This window comes from Liolophura sinensis, chromosome 7, assembly GCF_032854445.1.
Source record: "Liolophura sinensis isolate JHLJ2023 chromosome 7, CUHK_Ljap_v2, whole genome shotgun sequence".
NCBI classification, from domain to species: domain Eukaryota; kingdom Metazoa; phylum Mollusca; class Polyplacophora; order Chitonida; family Chitonidae; genus Liolophura; species Liolophura sinensis.
In genome coordinates, this window is record NC_088301.1 from 6,537,214 (window position 1) to 6,553,554 (window position 16,341).

At 38.8% G+C, this 16,341-nt stretch overlaps 2 protein-coding genes across 2 annotated transcripts; one reads left to right on the forward strand and one right to left on the reverse strand.

Annotated features, from left to right (window-relative positions):
• Positions 1 to 425: 425 nt before the first annotated feature.
• Positions 426 to 2,747, reverse strand: LOC135471263 (cell cycle checkpoint protein RAD17-like). The gene has a single exon (XM_064750425.1). It carries the CDS (start codon positions 2,631 to 2,633, stop codon positions 675 to 677), a length of 1,959 nt encoding a protein of 652 aa, XP_064606495.1. The 5' UTR covers positions 2,634 to 2,747; the 3' UTR covers positions 426 to 674.
• Positions 2,748 to 3,693: 946 nt separating this feature from the next.
• Positions 3,694 to 15,530, forward strand: LOC135470570 (probable very-long-chain enoyl-CoA reductase art-1). Its single transcript, XM_064749590.1, has 12 exons — positions 3,694 to 3,707; positions 5,842 to 5,892; positions 6,547 to 6,598; positions 8,019 to 8,063; positions 8,523 to 8,626; positions 9,712 to 9,824; positions 10,809 to 10,914; positions 12,112 to 12,184; positions 12,495 to 12,538; positions 13,469 to 13,526; positions 13,944 to 14,078; positions 15,070 to 15,530. Exons 1-12 carry the CDS (start codon positions 3,702 to 3,704, stop codon positions 15,195 to 15,197), a joined length of 915 nt encoding a protein of 304 aa, XP_064605660.1. The 5' UTR covers positions 3,694 to 3,701; the 3' UTR covers positions 15,198 to 15,530.
• The last annotated feature ends 811 nt before the right edge of the window (positions 15,531 to 16,341 follow it).

The following is a 16,341-nucleotide window of genomic DNA, read 5'->3' on the forward strand; positions in this document are numbered from 1 at the left end:
TGTGTTGTTCATTAGATGGTCTAATGACCATGTGAGAAAAAGAAACTCAATATTCCTGCCAGAATATATTTGCTAAAATGAGCAGATCAGATGTCCCCAAATTTAGAAGAAATAGGGTAGTAAAAGATACCTTGTTTTTCTTCAACAAACCAAATTTGATGGGTTAATATTATACAAATATTACACTGTGTTAACACAGCTTTAGAGGTCATGAAATCAAATTCTGTACACAAAATAATTGCAGGACTGTACTAAATTGTACATTATACATGTAACATTCTGCTACAGCAGAGAATCAACACGACAACACTGTTCACATAACTGTAGATTTCAATAAATATATGTACACACACAAGGATTAATACATATACCAGGAGCCTTCCTGATGTTACATTCATTGTTAAGGGACAGAACCAAGCGTGTTACAGGTCACAGTGATTTATTTAATTATGATTGGTGTTCAGCACTATACATAACAACTTTTCACTTTCAACATAAAGAGATTACTACTAATGATGAACCAGTCAAGCACACATCAGAACTTTATACATGTACATTTAATAGAGTATGATTGATGGCAATACAGATAAATAGCCTTGTAGTCAAATTCACAGCACTAAAGAATTTCATTACACTTGTGCCACACTTGCAAGTCAGTCAATGGCTTTGAACAATCAATCATCAAATTCGTCAAACTCATCAATTACTATCTCCTCATCTTCTGCTGGTACTTTGACTGTGGACTGACTGTTGGATATGATGGTATCACTGCTGTCCTCGTTGTGACAGACCACACTTGGCATAGACACCTTGGGAGCTGAGAGACAGGAAAATCCATCCTCATTTTCCTCTTGTATCTCAGTACCTTCCTTATCGTCCAGCTTAACTAGACCTTTCATCTCGGCAAACCTGCAAATCTCCTGTAGAAAGGCGATCTGCCGAGGGTTGTGCAGGGTGATGTTAATCAGGGAAATGTACGGCAAGGTTTCTGCGAAAAGAACCTCTGGTGTGCACCAATGTGCCTGGAACAAAGCCTTGCCAGCATCGGTTGTATCACGAGTCTTTCTGGTAGATGCATACAGTTGTGGCTTGTGCAGGGGCTTCCAGCCTCTCCCAGACCCACTTGGAGGACCAGCACAGTTAGAGTGCATCAGACCTCTCACTGCCACAGAGGAGGCATAGGCGTCCATGAGGCGTTTGGCAGCCCACTGTGATGTCAGAAAGTCAGCAATGCTGAAGTACTCGCTAGCTCGCTCCACATCCTCAATGGTGGAGAAAAACTCAAGGTAGTTCTGGTGTAAATATGCATTAAAGAAGTCACCTGAGATGTGACACCTGTCGATGACGTCCTCGGCATTTACCTGCAATGGCGTTCTATTGTGATGGCTCAAGTGTGACGGTAGTAGGGTCAGACTTTGTGTGGAGTCCTCAGGGTCGCGTTTAGCATACAACACCCTGCCTAGAGCGCGGAACAGGAAGAGAGAGGAATCCCTGAAGCCCAGAGCCCCTTCTTTTCCTTCCCCGCAGCCAGAATCTGTTTTGCTTTTGGACAAACCTTTACCTCTTTGTGTTTGGCCTTTCTTGACTGTTCCTTTAGTAACTTTCACTTGTCCCTTCACAATCTCCCCTTTCCCTTTCAGTGAAGCAAACTGAAGGGCATTCACAGCACCCCTTATATCACCTGCACAAGACATTGCAATGGACTCTACTACTGTAGCTGTAGGTTTGGTGAATGTATTGCTTTTTCCAGGCTGACTATCTTCCGAATTCGCAATACGAGTCAGAAGCTTCGTCAGCAAAGTCATTGCCACAGGATTAAAGCTGATGTTGCTAATGTTTAACTCAGCCTGTATACTGGGTGGAAACAGCAGCCTTTCATTAGACTGACCACTAGCACTGTCGCTGACAACAAACACCAGAGGGCACTTTCCTTGCTGTTTGTATTTCCGTAACACATCATGAAAGCTTTGCGGGTCCTTGAAGAAAAAGTTTGGAAAGTCTTCGATGATAACAACTTTTCCTGAGGAGCTACTTCCTCCGAATATCTGCAAGGTCTGATATTTGTTTGCTCTGAGAAGGAAGTCTTGAAAAACCTTGACTTGAGACTCACTGTCTGAAAGCTTCTTCCCAGTGAAACTGTCGACAGTCCAGTCTTCCCTGCTCCGGCCGCTATTGGTTGGGTTAATCCATTCCTGTATGTCCAGTCCCATCTCTCTGGCCAGCACTTTCAGCGTTGCTGTCTTTCCACAACCTGCTGGTCCAGTTAGTAACAGCAATGGGCATGCCCTGCCAGCTTTCTTCTGGTAATTCTGAAACCACATCTCTACTTCACCCACTTTCTTGGGATGAACAGCCAGATCAGCTTTAGTCTGGGGACAGTACTTTTCTGACCACAATGCTTCAGCACTGACAACTGTTCTCTTTTGCACAGATCGTCCAAGATGGCCTTTGGCACCTCCACTGCCCAGTGAACGACATGGTTGTGTTCGAGATGTGGCAGAAGGAAATGAGCCCGCAAAGCTTGTATTTGACAGTTTTGCCTGCTTAGTTTTGACAGCTTTCTGTGAGCCTGAATCCATAAAGTCATCAAAGCTGTCAAAGGATGGAGCTACCCACTGTGCTGGTTTCTTCATTGTTCCCTTGCTTACTTGTGACGTTGGACGATTACTTGTGAACTTTTTTGTACTGGGACAGTGCAAACCCACAAAGAGAATATCATCATCATCGTCGTCATCATCAAGATCTTGCCATTCTGTAACAGAAACAAATAAAAGGCTACTGGTCAAAATGTACAGATCTATGTTCAAATGTCCTAACCACGTCTGTTAAAACAAAATAACTTCTACAGGTGAGTTCACATGACACAGGTACTCCAGGTGAAAACAAAGCCAGTTTTTAAATGAAAATTATACCCTTTAGATAAGAAATTCTTTCGGGAAAAGTAATCAGAATGTGCCTAGCCTTCACATGTAATAGTTTCAGTGTTCTGTAGTACTTTCAACTTTAGGAATCGGCAAAAATCAGCGTATCACCTCCTGCTCCTTGCCTGGAACCTATGTGCTTGAAACTATAAATTTGTCCTGCAACTTCTGGATGGATTAAAATAACAAATGCCTCTTGAAGTTTCATAAACTTTAGATTATGAACTGAAAGCACATATTATGCAGGAAAAAAGAAAAACATTCTTGATTTTGCCCCGTTACGTATGGACTGATGAAGCCGGACGGTAGAGAGCATTCAAGTGCAGAACAACTCCCAAGAATGATGAGATATTTTACTTTTCGCTAATGTGTGAAAAACAAATCGTTGTTGTTGTTTTATTTTAATCAGTTAATGTCATAGGGCACTCATGAGAAAGAAATAGCATCATCTCAACAAAAATGTGTAGTGAAATATATTCAAGAAATAAGAATTGTTTCTAATCTAAAATCAAATGGCTCTGGAGAAGCCACTTGTTAAGGCATTAATCTGGCAAAGTCGCCAAGGTAATTCTGATCAATTTTACCCGATTTTGTAGACGCCGCCATTTTGTTTCACCGTAGTCATGTGTTTCGACTCGTACATTTACAAGAACCTGATTCATCTTATTCCCATGTGCTCCTCGGAGGTGACATACATAGTACACCATGCTATAACATGGGATCATGGGACTCCAAAGGGAGTGAGTCGGACTGTGGTACTGGATAGAAACAGGTGTCAAGATGGTGGTAAGATCAATGTGCAGGTTCAACTATTATATGTTTGCATGGCTTTAGATCTGGTTTAGTGACATGATATTGCATATATTTACAATAATCTGCATGAGATGCTGCTAGTTTAGCTGTGACATCCTTGCCACAGCAGTGTGTAGTTCAGTTGACCTAACGGCCTACATGATCATGTACATTTACATGTGTGTGGACATTCTTCATACTGTAGCAATATGTCTTATAAGATGGTAACAGAGTACATGTATTTTTCGAAAGTTAGCCTTTATTGGAACATGTGAAGGTTGTGGTCCTGACGGCGCCTTCCAATATTATTTTGAAGCCAGTACTGTATAGTGACTTCAAAATAATATTGAAGCAAAGCCAAAAGGTGCCGGCATGCAGCACTGTGAAGGGTTAAGCCCGAGTCATGGAAATTCTTCACATTGGGTGACACACATTGAAACATGCATTTTAGGCATCTAGTAAGTACACTCAGGATTAGGTGGAAGGTGGGAGCTCCCGAAAGCTTACGTGGCTACAAGGCGTGATTTACCTCTCCCTGCTCATGACACTATTGAGCCAACGGACCCGACTATGCAAGATGATTATACTGTAGTAGCAACTATAGTAAAATCACACCTTTTAGTGACGTTAATTTGCGAGAACCCCCATCTTTCATGCCTTTCATGCTGGTGTGAAGATGCAGTAAATGCATGTTCCTTACTGTCAAACAAACACATTTGGAACTTTTTCACTCCGTAACTCTCACAATTCACGCTGCAAAATATCATTTGTTATGGTACCAGATTGGCTGCCGTCATGTCAATATCAGGTCATAAAGGAACACTACCTGTTATGTTCAAGTAACCGTCTGAAAAGTATCCACTGCATCTCATCTTCTACTAAAGATAAATGTATTAAATGAAGGGAAAATCCCCCATCGGATATAGTGAATGAAAGATCCACACAGAACACATTATGGTATTATAACAGGATAGATGATGTTATGGTAAATGACACAAAGTTTACGTGGAAGTCATGTCGCAGCATTATCTTTTGATTCGTTAATGTTGTCAGAGACCTCGTTATGCAAAAAATATGCGTACACATGTATTTCACCTACAAATGGATTTCACTGAGAAATATCTGTCAACAACCTCTCATATAATATGAATGATGTATGTCACTCTACGTGCACATTGTTTCGTTACCATTAAAACTGTCCTCTTGTTGCAGAAGAGTTACTTTTCCCATGTTTTGAAATCGCAGACCTCTCATTAAACACAGAAAACATACTCCGAAAACTACATGTACCTTAATTAACCTTGACTTCTTTTCTGTATCACCATGTGCAAGTCTGGCATATCGGGAGTCGGACTGGCTCTGACACAATAGGAGTTCGCACAACAGTGAGATTGGCTATGTATCAAATAAAGTGTATGTTTTGATTATGATTACCGATATGCAAAGCTGCCCAGGTGTGATTTATGTGTCACCAGCCACAGGAAAGATTATTTTTTTGTAAAGTTGTCGCTTTAAATGCAGTTTGACATGATCTGCTGGCAATTTGCAAGTAAGGATTCGTGGGGTGTGAAAGTCTGTTTTACTTTTGTACATAAAGAGCTCTGCATTTTCAGGGATATTTGACGTCACTCCACATTTGCAAAGGTATTAAGTAGTCGTTCTTCTTCTCCAGAGAGTTTTCTCTCAAATCCCCGTTCATCATAAAATGGCGATCGTAAAAAAATTGTGGTGCACCTTTTTGTGAAGTAAGCCTATGTGTACTAAATTCATTATGAGGAAAACATGAACCATTGGTGGTAGGAGCATAGACCGACTGCTCAGTGAAGCGTGAGCTTGTGTATTACATTCTTGAAATGTCCATATAATCCCCTGACCACCCCCGATTCTTTCCCATGGCACCCAGTCAGTAGGAACCACAGTCAGTGCAGTGAATCATGGGATGCACTTTCCAAGTCTTAGGGCGAAACTTTAGGTCATTTACTGTAGTCCAGATTTCGAGGAAAATTGAACATCAGCTTGAAATGGCAGTTCCTCAACTTGAAATGAGACCTGAAGTAATTTCATATATGATTTCAGGCTAATTTGTGATAGATTTTGTGTATTTCTGATGATCCTTTGTGTGTTTCAGGTAGAAATCCTTGATGCAAAATCCCAGAAGCCGCTGGCAACACTGACTTCTGTGAGTTAAATTTTCAAGATATGGAAATAAGAAAAATTATGCGTTAGCATGCATGAGTGAAAACACCACTGAAAATTTTATCCAATGTAATTGGAAAATCAGTTGAATGTTTCAGTACTATGATGAGTTTTTTCCCCACTTTTTGTGTCATTGACTATTATAACCTATTTTTTCCCTTTCACACACTAGTGATAAAATTGCTTGTTAATACACATGAGCAGACATCACACTGGTAACCATGAGACACACACGTGGATTTAGCCGAAATTTGTAATCACATTTCAAAATTTCCTCCTATTTACCCTATCTCTTCCATGTTAACTTTTTGAGAATCACCCCATTGGCTAAACCTCTGCTGTAAGAAGAATTCTGCCAAAAGTGAAAATAGTTCAATGAACTTAACATCACTGGAATCTAACAATTTTCTGTCACTTTAATTTAATTCACTCCTTAAACTAGATTCATGCTAGTATAAATTTTATGAAATGTTGATGAACTTGTTAAAGTGCTCAGTTGCTTGTTGTAGTTAGCAGCTAATCATAGTGGATATACATAATGATGATTTCTAATGTTTCATAATTTTAGTAGAAAGATCTGAATATTTGAATATTTTAATTCCTTGATGCATCATTCAAATCTCTTTTGTATGGACAGGTCACACCAGCTTCTACCATTTTAGATGTCAAAAAGGAATATAGAAAAATAAGTAAGTTTAGATTTTTGTTGGTGATCAAAAAAAAATGATCAACAACGTTCATGTGGCCATTTCCTGAATCGTTGAAGACCACTTGTTGTAAAATCTATACAATACCTGTTGCAAAGTTCATCAGTGACTTGTCAAAACAGATTGTGTACGTAAAAAAGTCTATCACCTTGTGTACTGTAGCTTCTCTATAATTCCTCCGGCCGTAAGTGGGAAGGTCTGCAGCAACCTGTGGATGGTCCTGGGTTTCCCCAGGGCTCTGCCTGGTTTCCTCCCACCATAATGCAGGCCGCTGTCGTGTAAGTGAAATATTCTTGGGTACGGCGTAAAACACCAGTCAAATAAATGAATAAATAAATGTCTATAATTCCGAATGTATTTTTGGCTCGGCTGTACAAAGTATCTAAGTAGGCTTATGTCATACCTCAATTGTCAGCATCCAGTAACAGTGAAAGCAATGTTAAGGATGGTTTCCTAAACTGTACAGCATGTGTTGAGCTCAGATATTGCATACATGCAGATGACAATAATACGAGAGGGATATGCCCTATGTGCATAATTAATTACAGTAACTTGCAAACTCCACACCTTAGCCTCAAGGTTGTGCATTACAGTCAGTGCTAAGTTAAATGTTAAGGTTTTGAACTCCGGTTTGGATGTATGGAGAGCACAATCACCTTGAGTGGGATGTTCAGTCATGTGCGTATTAATTACTGCAAATTACAAAATTCACAAAAACAAAACACCAGTGTGGTTTTAGCAGGGTGTATTTTTTTCTTTTTACCAATAAAAAAAATTTGTGCAATACATGGATTTTTGGTCTTTTTGGTTTGCTAGAGCCACTTAGGTGTATGTATTCATATTTGACTTATCATTTGACAATAGACAATGTACAAAAAGTATGAACTGTCACATTGACCTATTTTATATTGAATGGAGTGATTGGCATTATATTGTTTTCGTATTACTCGTGGAGAATAGAGCACGTTTTAAATGCGTCAACAGAAAACAGCTATCAGGTGAATAAACTAAAAAGAAAAAGGTGTTCAAGTAATTGCATCTTGATAAGAAGGAAAAATTATAAACTTCCCTACTGTAGAGTGCAGTTTTAGAGGCAAGTAATCGTCATAATATATTACCTTTGATGAAATTTATGTCCTTGACCATAGCAATCTTAAATGACTACATGAATACATTACAGATCAATTTAACCTTTTCTGGTACCAGAATTCCAGCCCAATGTTCCTTCAGCACATGGTTTTTCTGCTGCAGGTCTTTCTATACGGTGAATGTATTTATACATGTAATTGGAATAGTTAGCTAAAGTGACGTGTATAATTGAGAAGTGCTGTAATTTGGTGTCTTTTTTTTCTTTGAAATATTGCTGAAATAGCAAATTCATTTATTCATTCTCTCATTTCAGAAACGAGCCTTTATCCTGAGAGGCAAAGTTATCGTTTGGAACCACGTAGGTGTCTAGAAAAAGTATCGTTTTATGTCGTGTGAAATTGAAAGTAAGAGCTTCCACTCTGTCATCACTAGCTTGCTTTCAAATTCATGTACCCTATTTGCTCAACCTTTTCACATATGAAAGAGCATCTTTCAGTGCAATTTATGCACCTTTTGAATTTGATTTTGGAGACAGAACCACATTGGTTTGGTCGACCAATTTCAGGGCTTCACAGTAACTTTAGAAGGCTACGCAGAATAATGCCCTCAGAATGTGCTTGAATCATCATGCAATCACGCGAAAAAGGTGAAGAATTACAGTAGCTATAGTTCCACAATGGGAGTGGTGTTTAGATGGAGATTGGATGATCATTTAGATTAGATTTCAGTTTTTACATTTTTACTGATCGTTATTTGTATTGAATCAGAAGAAACAGCCTCATTCAAAATTCATCGCATTGTTTGAAAACACTTTCAGGTGGACGTAGCTTGAAAGATGAGGATACTCTATCGAGCCTTGGGTTAGGCGCTAAAGGTGTTCTCTATTTCAAGGATCTGGGACCTCAAGTAGGATGGACCACTGTAAGTAGAATACCTACCCATCAAAAGGGTAGGATTTAGACAATTAAACACATTGAAATAAGTTTTGTTTTTAGATGCATGTATTTTGACTTGTAAAGTTCATGCTGTTTTTACATTTGCATATAGATGTTTTATTTATTTATTTGATGGCTGTTTTATGCCATACTGTGGCCTTCGTGGCAAATGGGGTTAGCATACCAACGCGGCGCATTGACGCAGGGGCGCCGTGAGTTCAAGTCCAGCTCATGTTGACTTCCTTTCTGGCAGTACCTGCAGATGGTTTCCTCATACCATAATGTTGGCTGCCGTTGCATAAGTGAAATATTCTTGAGTATGTCGTAAAACACCAAGCAAATAAATAAATAAATTAATTACGCCGTGCTCAAGAATATTTCACTTTACATACGACGACGGCCAGCATTTTGGTGGAAGGAAACTGGTTAGGGCCCTGAGGAAATACATGACCATCCACAGGTTGCTGGCAGACCTTCCCACGTACGGCGGGAGAGGAAGCCAGCATGATTTGGACTTGAACTTACAGTGACAGCATTGGTGAGAGGCTCCTGGATCGTTGCGCTGGGCTGACCCACTAACCACCTTGACCTCAAAGGCCTTCTGCCTACATATTTATAGGCCAAGTAGATTTAGAGGAGAAGCCTTGACCACATTCTTCATGATTTCTACAAGTCCATTGTGGCTATGCACCAAACCACAAGACCAAATATGATTTCCAAGGTGAAATGCACAACTCGACATCACTTCAAAATATATCTGGCATTTTGTGGACATATTTTGGTTTGATTGTCAGTAACCAAAGTGAGACGGAATATGTATTAAGATCCGTGTGTGTGGATCTGTTACAACTGACATGGGAAAACACTACGCCGTAGGGATTTAGAGTGAGAAGATATTTTTGATCTGAATTAAACTGGCAGTGTCTGAGGTTAATATCAAAAATGCAGAGCCACTGTCACACTTGGAGTCTGGCTTTAACCTTAAGCATAGGCACACTATTGATAATTTGGACTCCAGTGATAAACCATTAGAGAAGAAAAATAAATATGAACAATTGTTTATATTCGCAGGTATTTCTGACAGAGTATGCGGGTCCGCTGTTGATCTATCCAATCTTTTATATCCGACCCTCCTGTATCTACGGGGCTGGAGCTACCTCAGAGCCATATGCTAAAGCTGTACAGTAAGTCCTAATAAATGGTAATATTATCACTGTGTTTGTGTGAACAGTTGCAATAAAAGTGTAACTGAACTCCTTGTACTTCTATACCTTTTCTGTATATGTTGTAGCAAGATATTGTGTATGGTATAAATATTGTGTTCAAGCATAAAGTCTTATGGACTATGTACTGGATTTGACCCACCAGGTATTACACACCCACAGGTATGTCGTTCTGACATCATTGGAAACTGTTGAATGCTTGGCCTTCCTTGTCAAATCCCTCGAATACTATGCATTCTCTGGATTTGACTCAGTGTGAAACAAGGTTCAGCGGTATCAGGTTTGACAGTAAACACCGCTACAGAGGTGATAAACCCTTAAACGCACACGGTGTCATTCCTGGAATGACTGACTTGCTCAACATCATATCTGTCTCATTCATCATCACATTAGGAATTAATTTTTACATCACATCAGGAAAAGGAGTTTCTTTGTGAGATTTTTTCACCTGTACATGTTAAAAAAGTGTTGTTTATTGTAAATCTTTTTGAACCTTGGCATTCGCTCTATTCCATTAGGTATCCTTCATATCATTTTTATGCCTGGTTTCTCTTGGATCTGAAACAGCACTTTAACCTGATGCCCCTGTACCAAGTTTTCTTTAATGCATGAATGCGAACTAGGGGGTGGTCTGCAGGTTAGAGGCGTTTGCCTTTCAATCACTAGGACGAGCAAAGGTAGGGAATTGCTTCTGTGGCCTTTGTGACATTAAGCGGTTAACCTGCAGTCCTGCATTCATTGAAAAACATGTCTTCCAGTTGTCGTGTGTGAAAATCTGTACTTCTCATATGAGAAAGATTGTCAGTAACTTGCCGAAGGTCATTTGATTTCTCCAAGCAAATGTGTTTCCTCCACGCATACAACTCTAAAAGGTTTTGAGTGTGGAGTTAAAAAACAATCAAATAGATAACTAACAGTCTGTAATTATTGTCGTTGTTGTTTCAGTATTGCTTTAGCCTGCTGGACATTCCATTATGCTAAGAGATTACTGGAGACTGTGTTTGTCCATCGCTTCTCCCATGCCACCATGCCCATAATGAACATATTCAAGGTATGTGACTGAATAGGGGAGTTTCAAGACAGAACTGTTGTGTCATCAAAGGTAAATACAGTCCTGCTGTGTCATATGAATGATGAAAAATGTTAGGTAAACTTTGTTGACATTAATTTACTGATCACCTGTCTCACCCTTTTCCAGAGGCACAAATAATACCCCTTTCCTTTAGGAACTTCTCAAGTTCACAAACATTCAGATTCTCAATCTTCTCTATCATTCCTTCACTCTGAATTACTTTTTATACCACTTCTTTCAGATGCCCATGTTATGGTGAGTGTGATAAAAAATAGTTGCCCAACATTTTTGACAGGTCACATGATATTGTTGGACTTTTTCTACCTTCAGCTATAAAAGAGGTTGAAACTCCCCTACTCTTTTACCTGGTTAAGCTGTGCATTTCCACAGAGCTAAGTATGTTAGGATGTAATGATTTTTCTTCACCGTTATCTCAAAAAACCAAGTCTAGTAAACGAGGTAGTGGTGGAAATGCAACCCCAGAAGAGTGCCTTTTAGGGATCCCGTTACATCCACTGCTCTTGGTGCCTTGATGAAAATATGTGGTTGACATCACATACAAAGTTTGTTAGGACCCGTTCTGGCTAATAGTTAAAGTGCTGGCTGCCCACAACTGCAAGGGCCTTGAATCCATTTATGTTTTGTAAGGTGTCTTAGGGCAAAGACCTGTCGTTTAATCTGTTTGAACTGTTTGGACAGTCTGGTTTCCTCCACTCATAAAACAAGGCATTAAGTGCTTATTAAATAATCTTTGTTCGAGATCAATTGCCTTCAAGCAAACAAACAACATACCAGGCAGATGGAGCCCATTTTTGTGTGAAACCAGGCACATTGCATTGTCTGTTGCCAGTTTGTCAGTTGCTCGCCATTGACAGTTGATGTACCAAAAACACTCTGGTTTCCTCTACCCAAGACACTGACTGCCAGGGTGCAGGTGAAGTATTCTTCAGTAGAGGGCAAAACACAAATCAGGGCAATCAGAATGTTTACAAATCAGGGAAATTAGATATAATCATGAGCTGGATCATATGGAAAAAAAAAGAGAGAAAGACTTCTGTTTGATTTTTTGTTTATTGTAGTTTAATGCCTCAACTGTAAATAAGTTTGCCATGGAATGAAATATATGCAATATTAAGTAAAGCTCAGAATGTGTTTGAAATGAATTTCGAATTTCAGAATTCCTTGTATTACTGGGGCTTCACAGCCTTTGTCTCTTACTTCATCAACCATCCTCTGTATACCCCTCCAGGTATGTCGCTCTTTAAATAACCCTGATTTTTTGTGCCAGTTTGCAATGTTACTAATACGAAGACAGTATTGTTTTTTATAGCTCTTCCAGTTAAATATAAACATGGGTTTTCATTCTCTTTGTTCTCTTATATTAAGACCAAAGTTTTACAGAAAAAAGTTAACTAATCATTTTCAAGTCTGCATACTGTCACACTTATTTGGAGATGTGTTAAAATAATAAGGATTGTTTGAAATGTGGTTTACAACGTCTGTGAACTTACAATTGTAATAAGAACTTTGAATGAGCTAAAACAATATACAATTTTCAGCATACGGCAATGTTCAGCTTTACGGAGGACTAGCTTTGTTTGTGGTAAGTTAATAGGCCGTTGAGATGTTTTTACAACTTGCTGTGAAGTAACTTGAAGCATGGGTGCCTCTTACTGTAAATACTGCTCTGTCACTGCATTAATATAATTTGCTTTAAAATTGAACTGTAATGATTTTTTTGATCTGAAAGTTATCATTTGGAGTAAATACATAGATGTTTCTGTAATTTGCTAAAAATGCCATGGCTTGTTCTCCTTATATTTTGGAGTGTCATGATGTGAATATGGCCCTGGTTCATTGACCACAAAAACTGCTACAATGGGATGACAGGGATCACCAATTACAACCAGACATTCTAAGAACAAAGACACCAAGTGATGAAAATTTTTTGCACAACATTACATTAGACAACTGTAAAGGCTAATATTTGAAATACTTAATGAATTATTTTCACAAAGAAAAGTTCCACAAGCACTGGCTGCCATTTTCACAGTGTGACATCCTAGTGTTTTGGAAGTTGTGACTCCATACTGTCGCAAGACACATGAGACATACCCATAATCTTCAACCTTTTCGCATATGAAAGAGCAACTTTCATTGCAAATTATGCACATTTTGAATTTTATTTTGGAGACAAACTACATTGAATAGATTGACCAATTTCAGGGCTTCACAAAATGTATAAGTTTATCAGTCCACACAGAATAATGCCTTCAGAATATGCTTGAATAAAAACCTTGCAAACATGCGAAAAGGTTGAAGAATTACAGTGGTGGTGGCACTAGTCTCCACTGCTGAACATTGAAACGATACGATACATTAGGGCAACTAGATCCTGTTGGGACCTCTGTTGGGAGTGAATGAAGCATACCCAAGCTTCAGCAGCTGTGAAACTCATCTTTTTGTTAAGTTCCTAGTAATGTACATCTAGTCTTCAAGAGTTGTATTGGCTGTTCTCCTTTTGTTTCCCCAGGTTGCTGAATTGGGTAATCTCTCTATCCACATCGCTCTGAAGAATTTACGACCCCCAGGCATGTTTAGCGTCAACCATTTAACAAATAAAGCATATTGACAATAATTAGTTTCTGTTCTAATTGGTGATGTGATGATATAAATGCAATATTATGTAAATTGATAGAACTACATAATTACCAAATTAAGTTACAATGGTAAGTAAGCATAAACACACACATTAGCACAAAGTATTGTTATTGTTAGATGCTGTTTGTGCGCCTACAAACTTAACAAAAGGCTTCTTTAATTATGATAGAGATGATTAGTTAATGTTTAAAATCAAGACGCTCCAGGGTTTTTTAATTGTGTGATTGTGGTGTTGAATAGAATGGCTTTCTTGTTTTCTTAGGATACACACGTGAGAAAGAAGGTTGGACAATTTAAGAAATTGTATATAACACAAAGCTTAAATGCTCTTTCTTTTATATCCTCAGGAACCAAACTGCGCCGCATTCTGAACCCCACTAGCAACCCTCTAACCTGCCTAGCCAGCCTGGTCTCCTGTCCTAACTACACGTACGAGGCTCTGGCCTGGATTGGCTTCAGTGTACTCTCACAATCACTTCCAGGTGAGTCTCCTCTAAGCCCTCATCCCTAGGTCTCTGTTTAGCTGTCAGTTTCCTTTGATCACATATCTGATTCGTAATTACCACAGTACTACTCATGACCTGATTCGTAATTACCGCGTCTCCTTAGATCTGATCATAGATATAAGAGCACTCCCTAGGTCTGATTGGTAATTACTGCGTCTCCTCAGACCTGATGACAGATACTACAGCACTTCCTAAGTCTGATTCGTAATTACTGCGTCTCCTTAGATCTGATCATAGATATAAGAGCACTCCCTAGGTCTGATTGGTAATTACTGCGTCTCCTCAGACCTGATGACAGATACTACAGCACTCCCTAAGTCTGATTTGTAATTACTGCGTCTCCTTAGATCTGATCATAGATATAAGAGCACTCCCTAGGTCTGATTGGTAATTACTGCATCTCCTCAGAATTGATGACAGATACTACAGCACTAGCTAAGTCTGATTCGTGATTACCTTTGTGCCCCTTATACCTGATTATTGGTACTACTGCACTCCCTAGGTCTGATTCGTAATTACCTCTGTGCTCCTTAGATCTGATTATTGATACTACTGCACTCCCTAGGTCTGATTTGTAATTACCTCTATGCTCCTTAGATCTGATTATTGATACTACTGCACTCCCTAGGTCTGATTCGTGATTACCTTTGTGCCCCTGATACCTGATTATTGATACTACTGCACTCCCTAGATCTGATTTGTAATTACCTCTGTGCCCCTTAGATCTGATTATTGATACTACTGCACCCCCTAGGTCTGATTTGTAATTACCTCTGTGCTCCTTAGATCTGATTATTGATACTACTGCACTCCCTAGGTCTGATTTGTAATTACCTCTGTGCTCCTTAGATCTGATTATTGATACTACTGCACTCCCTAGGTCTGACTTGAGGTTGTACCAGGTATTCTGTCTGAAAAAATCATTACCAGGGATCTGTATTAACTCGTCGTCGTTTCTGTGTTATAGCGGCCTTATTCACGGCAGCGGGATTCTACCAGATGTCAATATGGGCTCTGGGCAAACTGCGCAATTACAGGCGAGAGTTCAAGGAGTACCCGCGCAGCAGGAAGGCCATATTACCCTTCATTTTATAAGACGTTCTCATACGTGAAAGGCTTGTGTGCTCATAACATGTACATCAAGATGTATGCTGTAATGTGTAGGTTGATTTCAAGTTTGTACACTCAGATTTGTGTAGAGATCAACTAAAATCTTTTTTTAATAGTTTAATAAATAGGTACACTGGTCTAGTGCTTTTGTGTGAAATGAATTATGTTTTATATGCTTAAGTCTTAAGTCTTTTGTCTTCACAAGTACACAAGTAAGACCCATTAACGTTCTGATTGCAGTAAGTCCTGTAAAAAATAGACTTATATTAATGGTATAAAAAATATGCTCTTAAATACCCGCCATAACAGTAATTAAGTATCAAAGTTTCTATTATATTAATAGAAGTTATATTAATGGTATAAAAAATATGCTCTTAAATACCCGCCATAAGAGTAATCAAGCATCAAAAAAAACTGCCCACCAGCACTGCCTGCAGGATTGCATTTTTGTTCCTTCAACATTTTTAACTGATCATGTGTTACATTGTTGTAAGAATGTTTTCATTTTTACTGCTTATTTTTTTTTTTACACCTGTGCTGTCAGAAAGAACATGTTTGTTTGTTTTATGAATAGGGGAATACATTTTATGGTAGAAATGGTAAAATTATGAAACAAATGCCAAATAAGCTAGCTCAATATTCATGGGCAAAGCATAATGAATAACCGTGAAAATCTTAATTTGTTTGTACATGTTTGTAGATTCATGTCCAGTTTTCATACTAGACCGAAGTATACAGAAACATTATGTCCACTTGTCATAATACCTTAATTCCTCAACCTTTTTCGCATAAAAAAGAACAACTTTAAGGGCAATTTATGCACATTTACAATTTGATTTTGGAGACAAAACTACTTTGCTTGGATTGGCCAATTTTAGGGCTTCATGAAAGTATAATTTTAACAGCCTACACGGAACAAGGCCTTCAGAATATGCTTAAATAAACACCTTGCAAACATGCGAAAAGGTTGAAGAATTATTACAGTAGAGGAATAAGAAACAGTATTACCACTACATTGGAGAATGATTGCTCTGTCTTATGTGTCAGCTGAACATTTTCTAGTTATGACTGGTAGTCAGGAAACATACAAGGTTTTCATGGTGACATTTGGGATTTGAATTTTCTTTTT

Coding starts and splice junctions, on each gene's coding strand:
- LOC135470570 (XM_064749590.1), top strand. Junction 6,599..8,018: donor AAAGGAATATAGAAAAATAA/GTAAGTTTAGAT, acceptor CTCTCATTTCAG/AAACGAGCCTTTATCCTGAG. Junction 12,539..13,468: donor GAGGACTAGCTTTGTTTGTG/GTAAGTTAATAG, acceptor TTGTTTCCCCAG/GTTGCTGAATTGGGTAATCT.
- LOC135471263 (XM_064750425.1), bottom strand. CDS start 2,633: ATGAAGAAACCAGCACAGTGGGTAGCTCCATCCTTTGACAGCTTTGAT.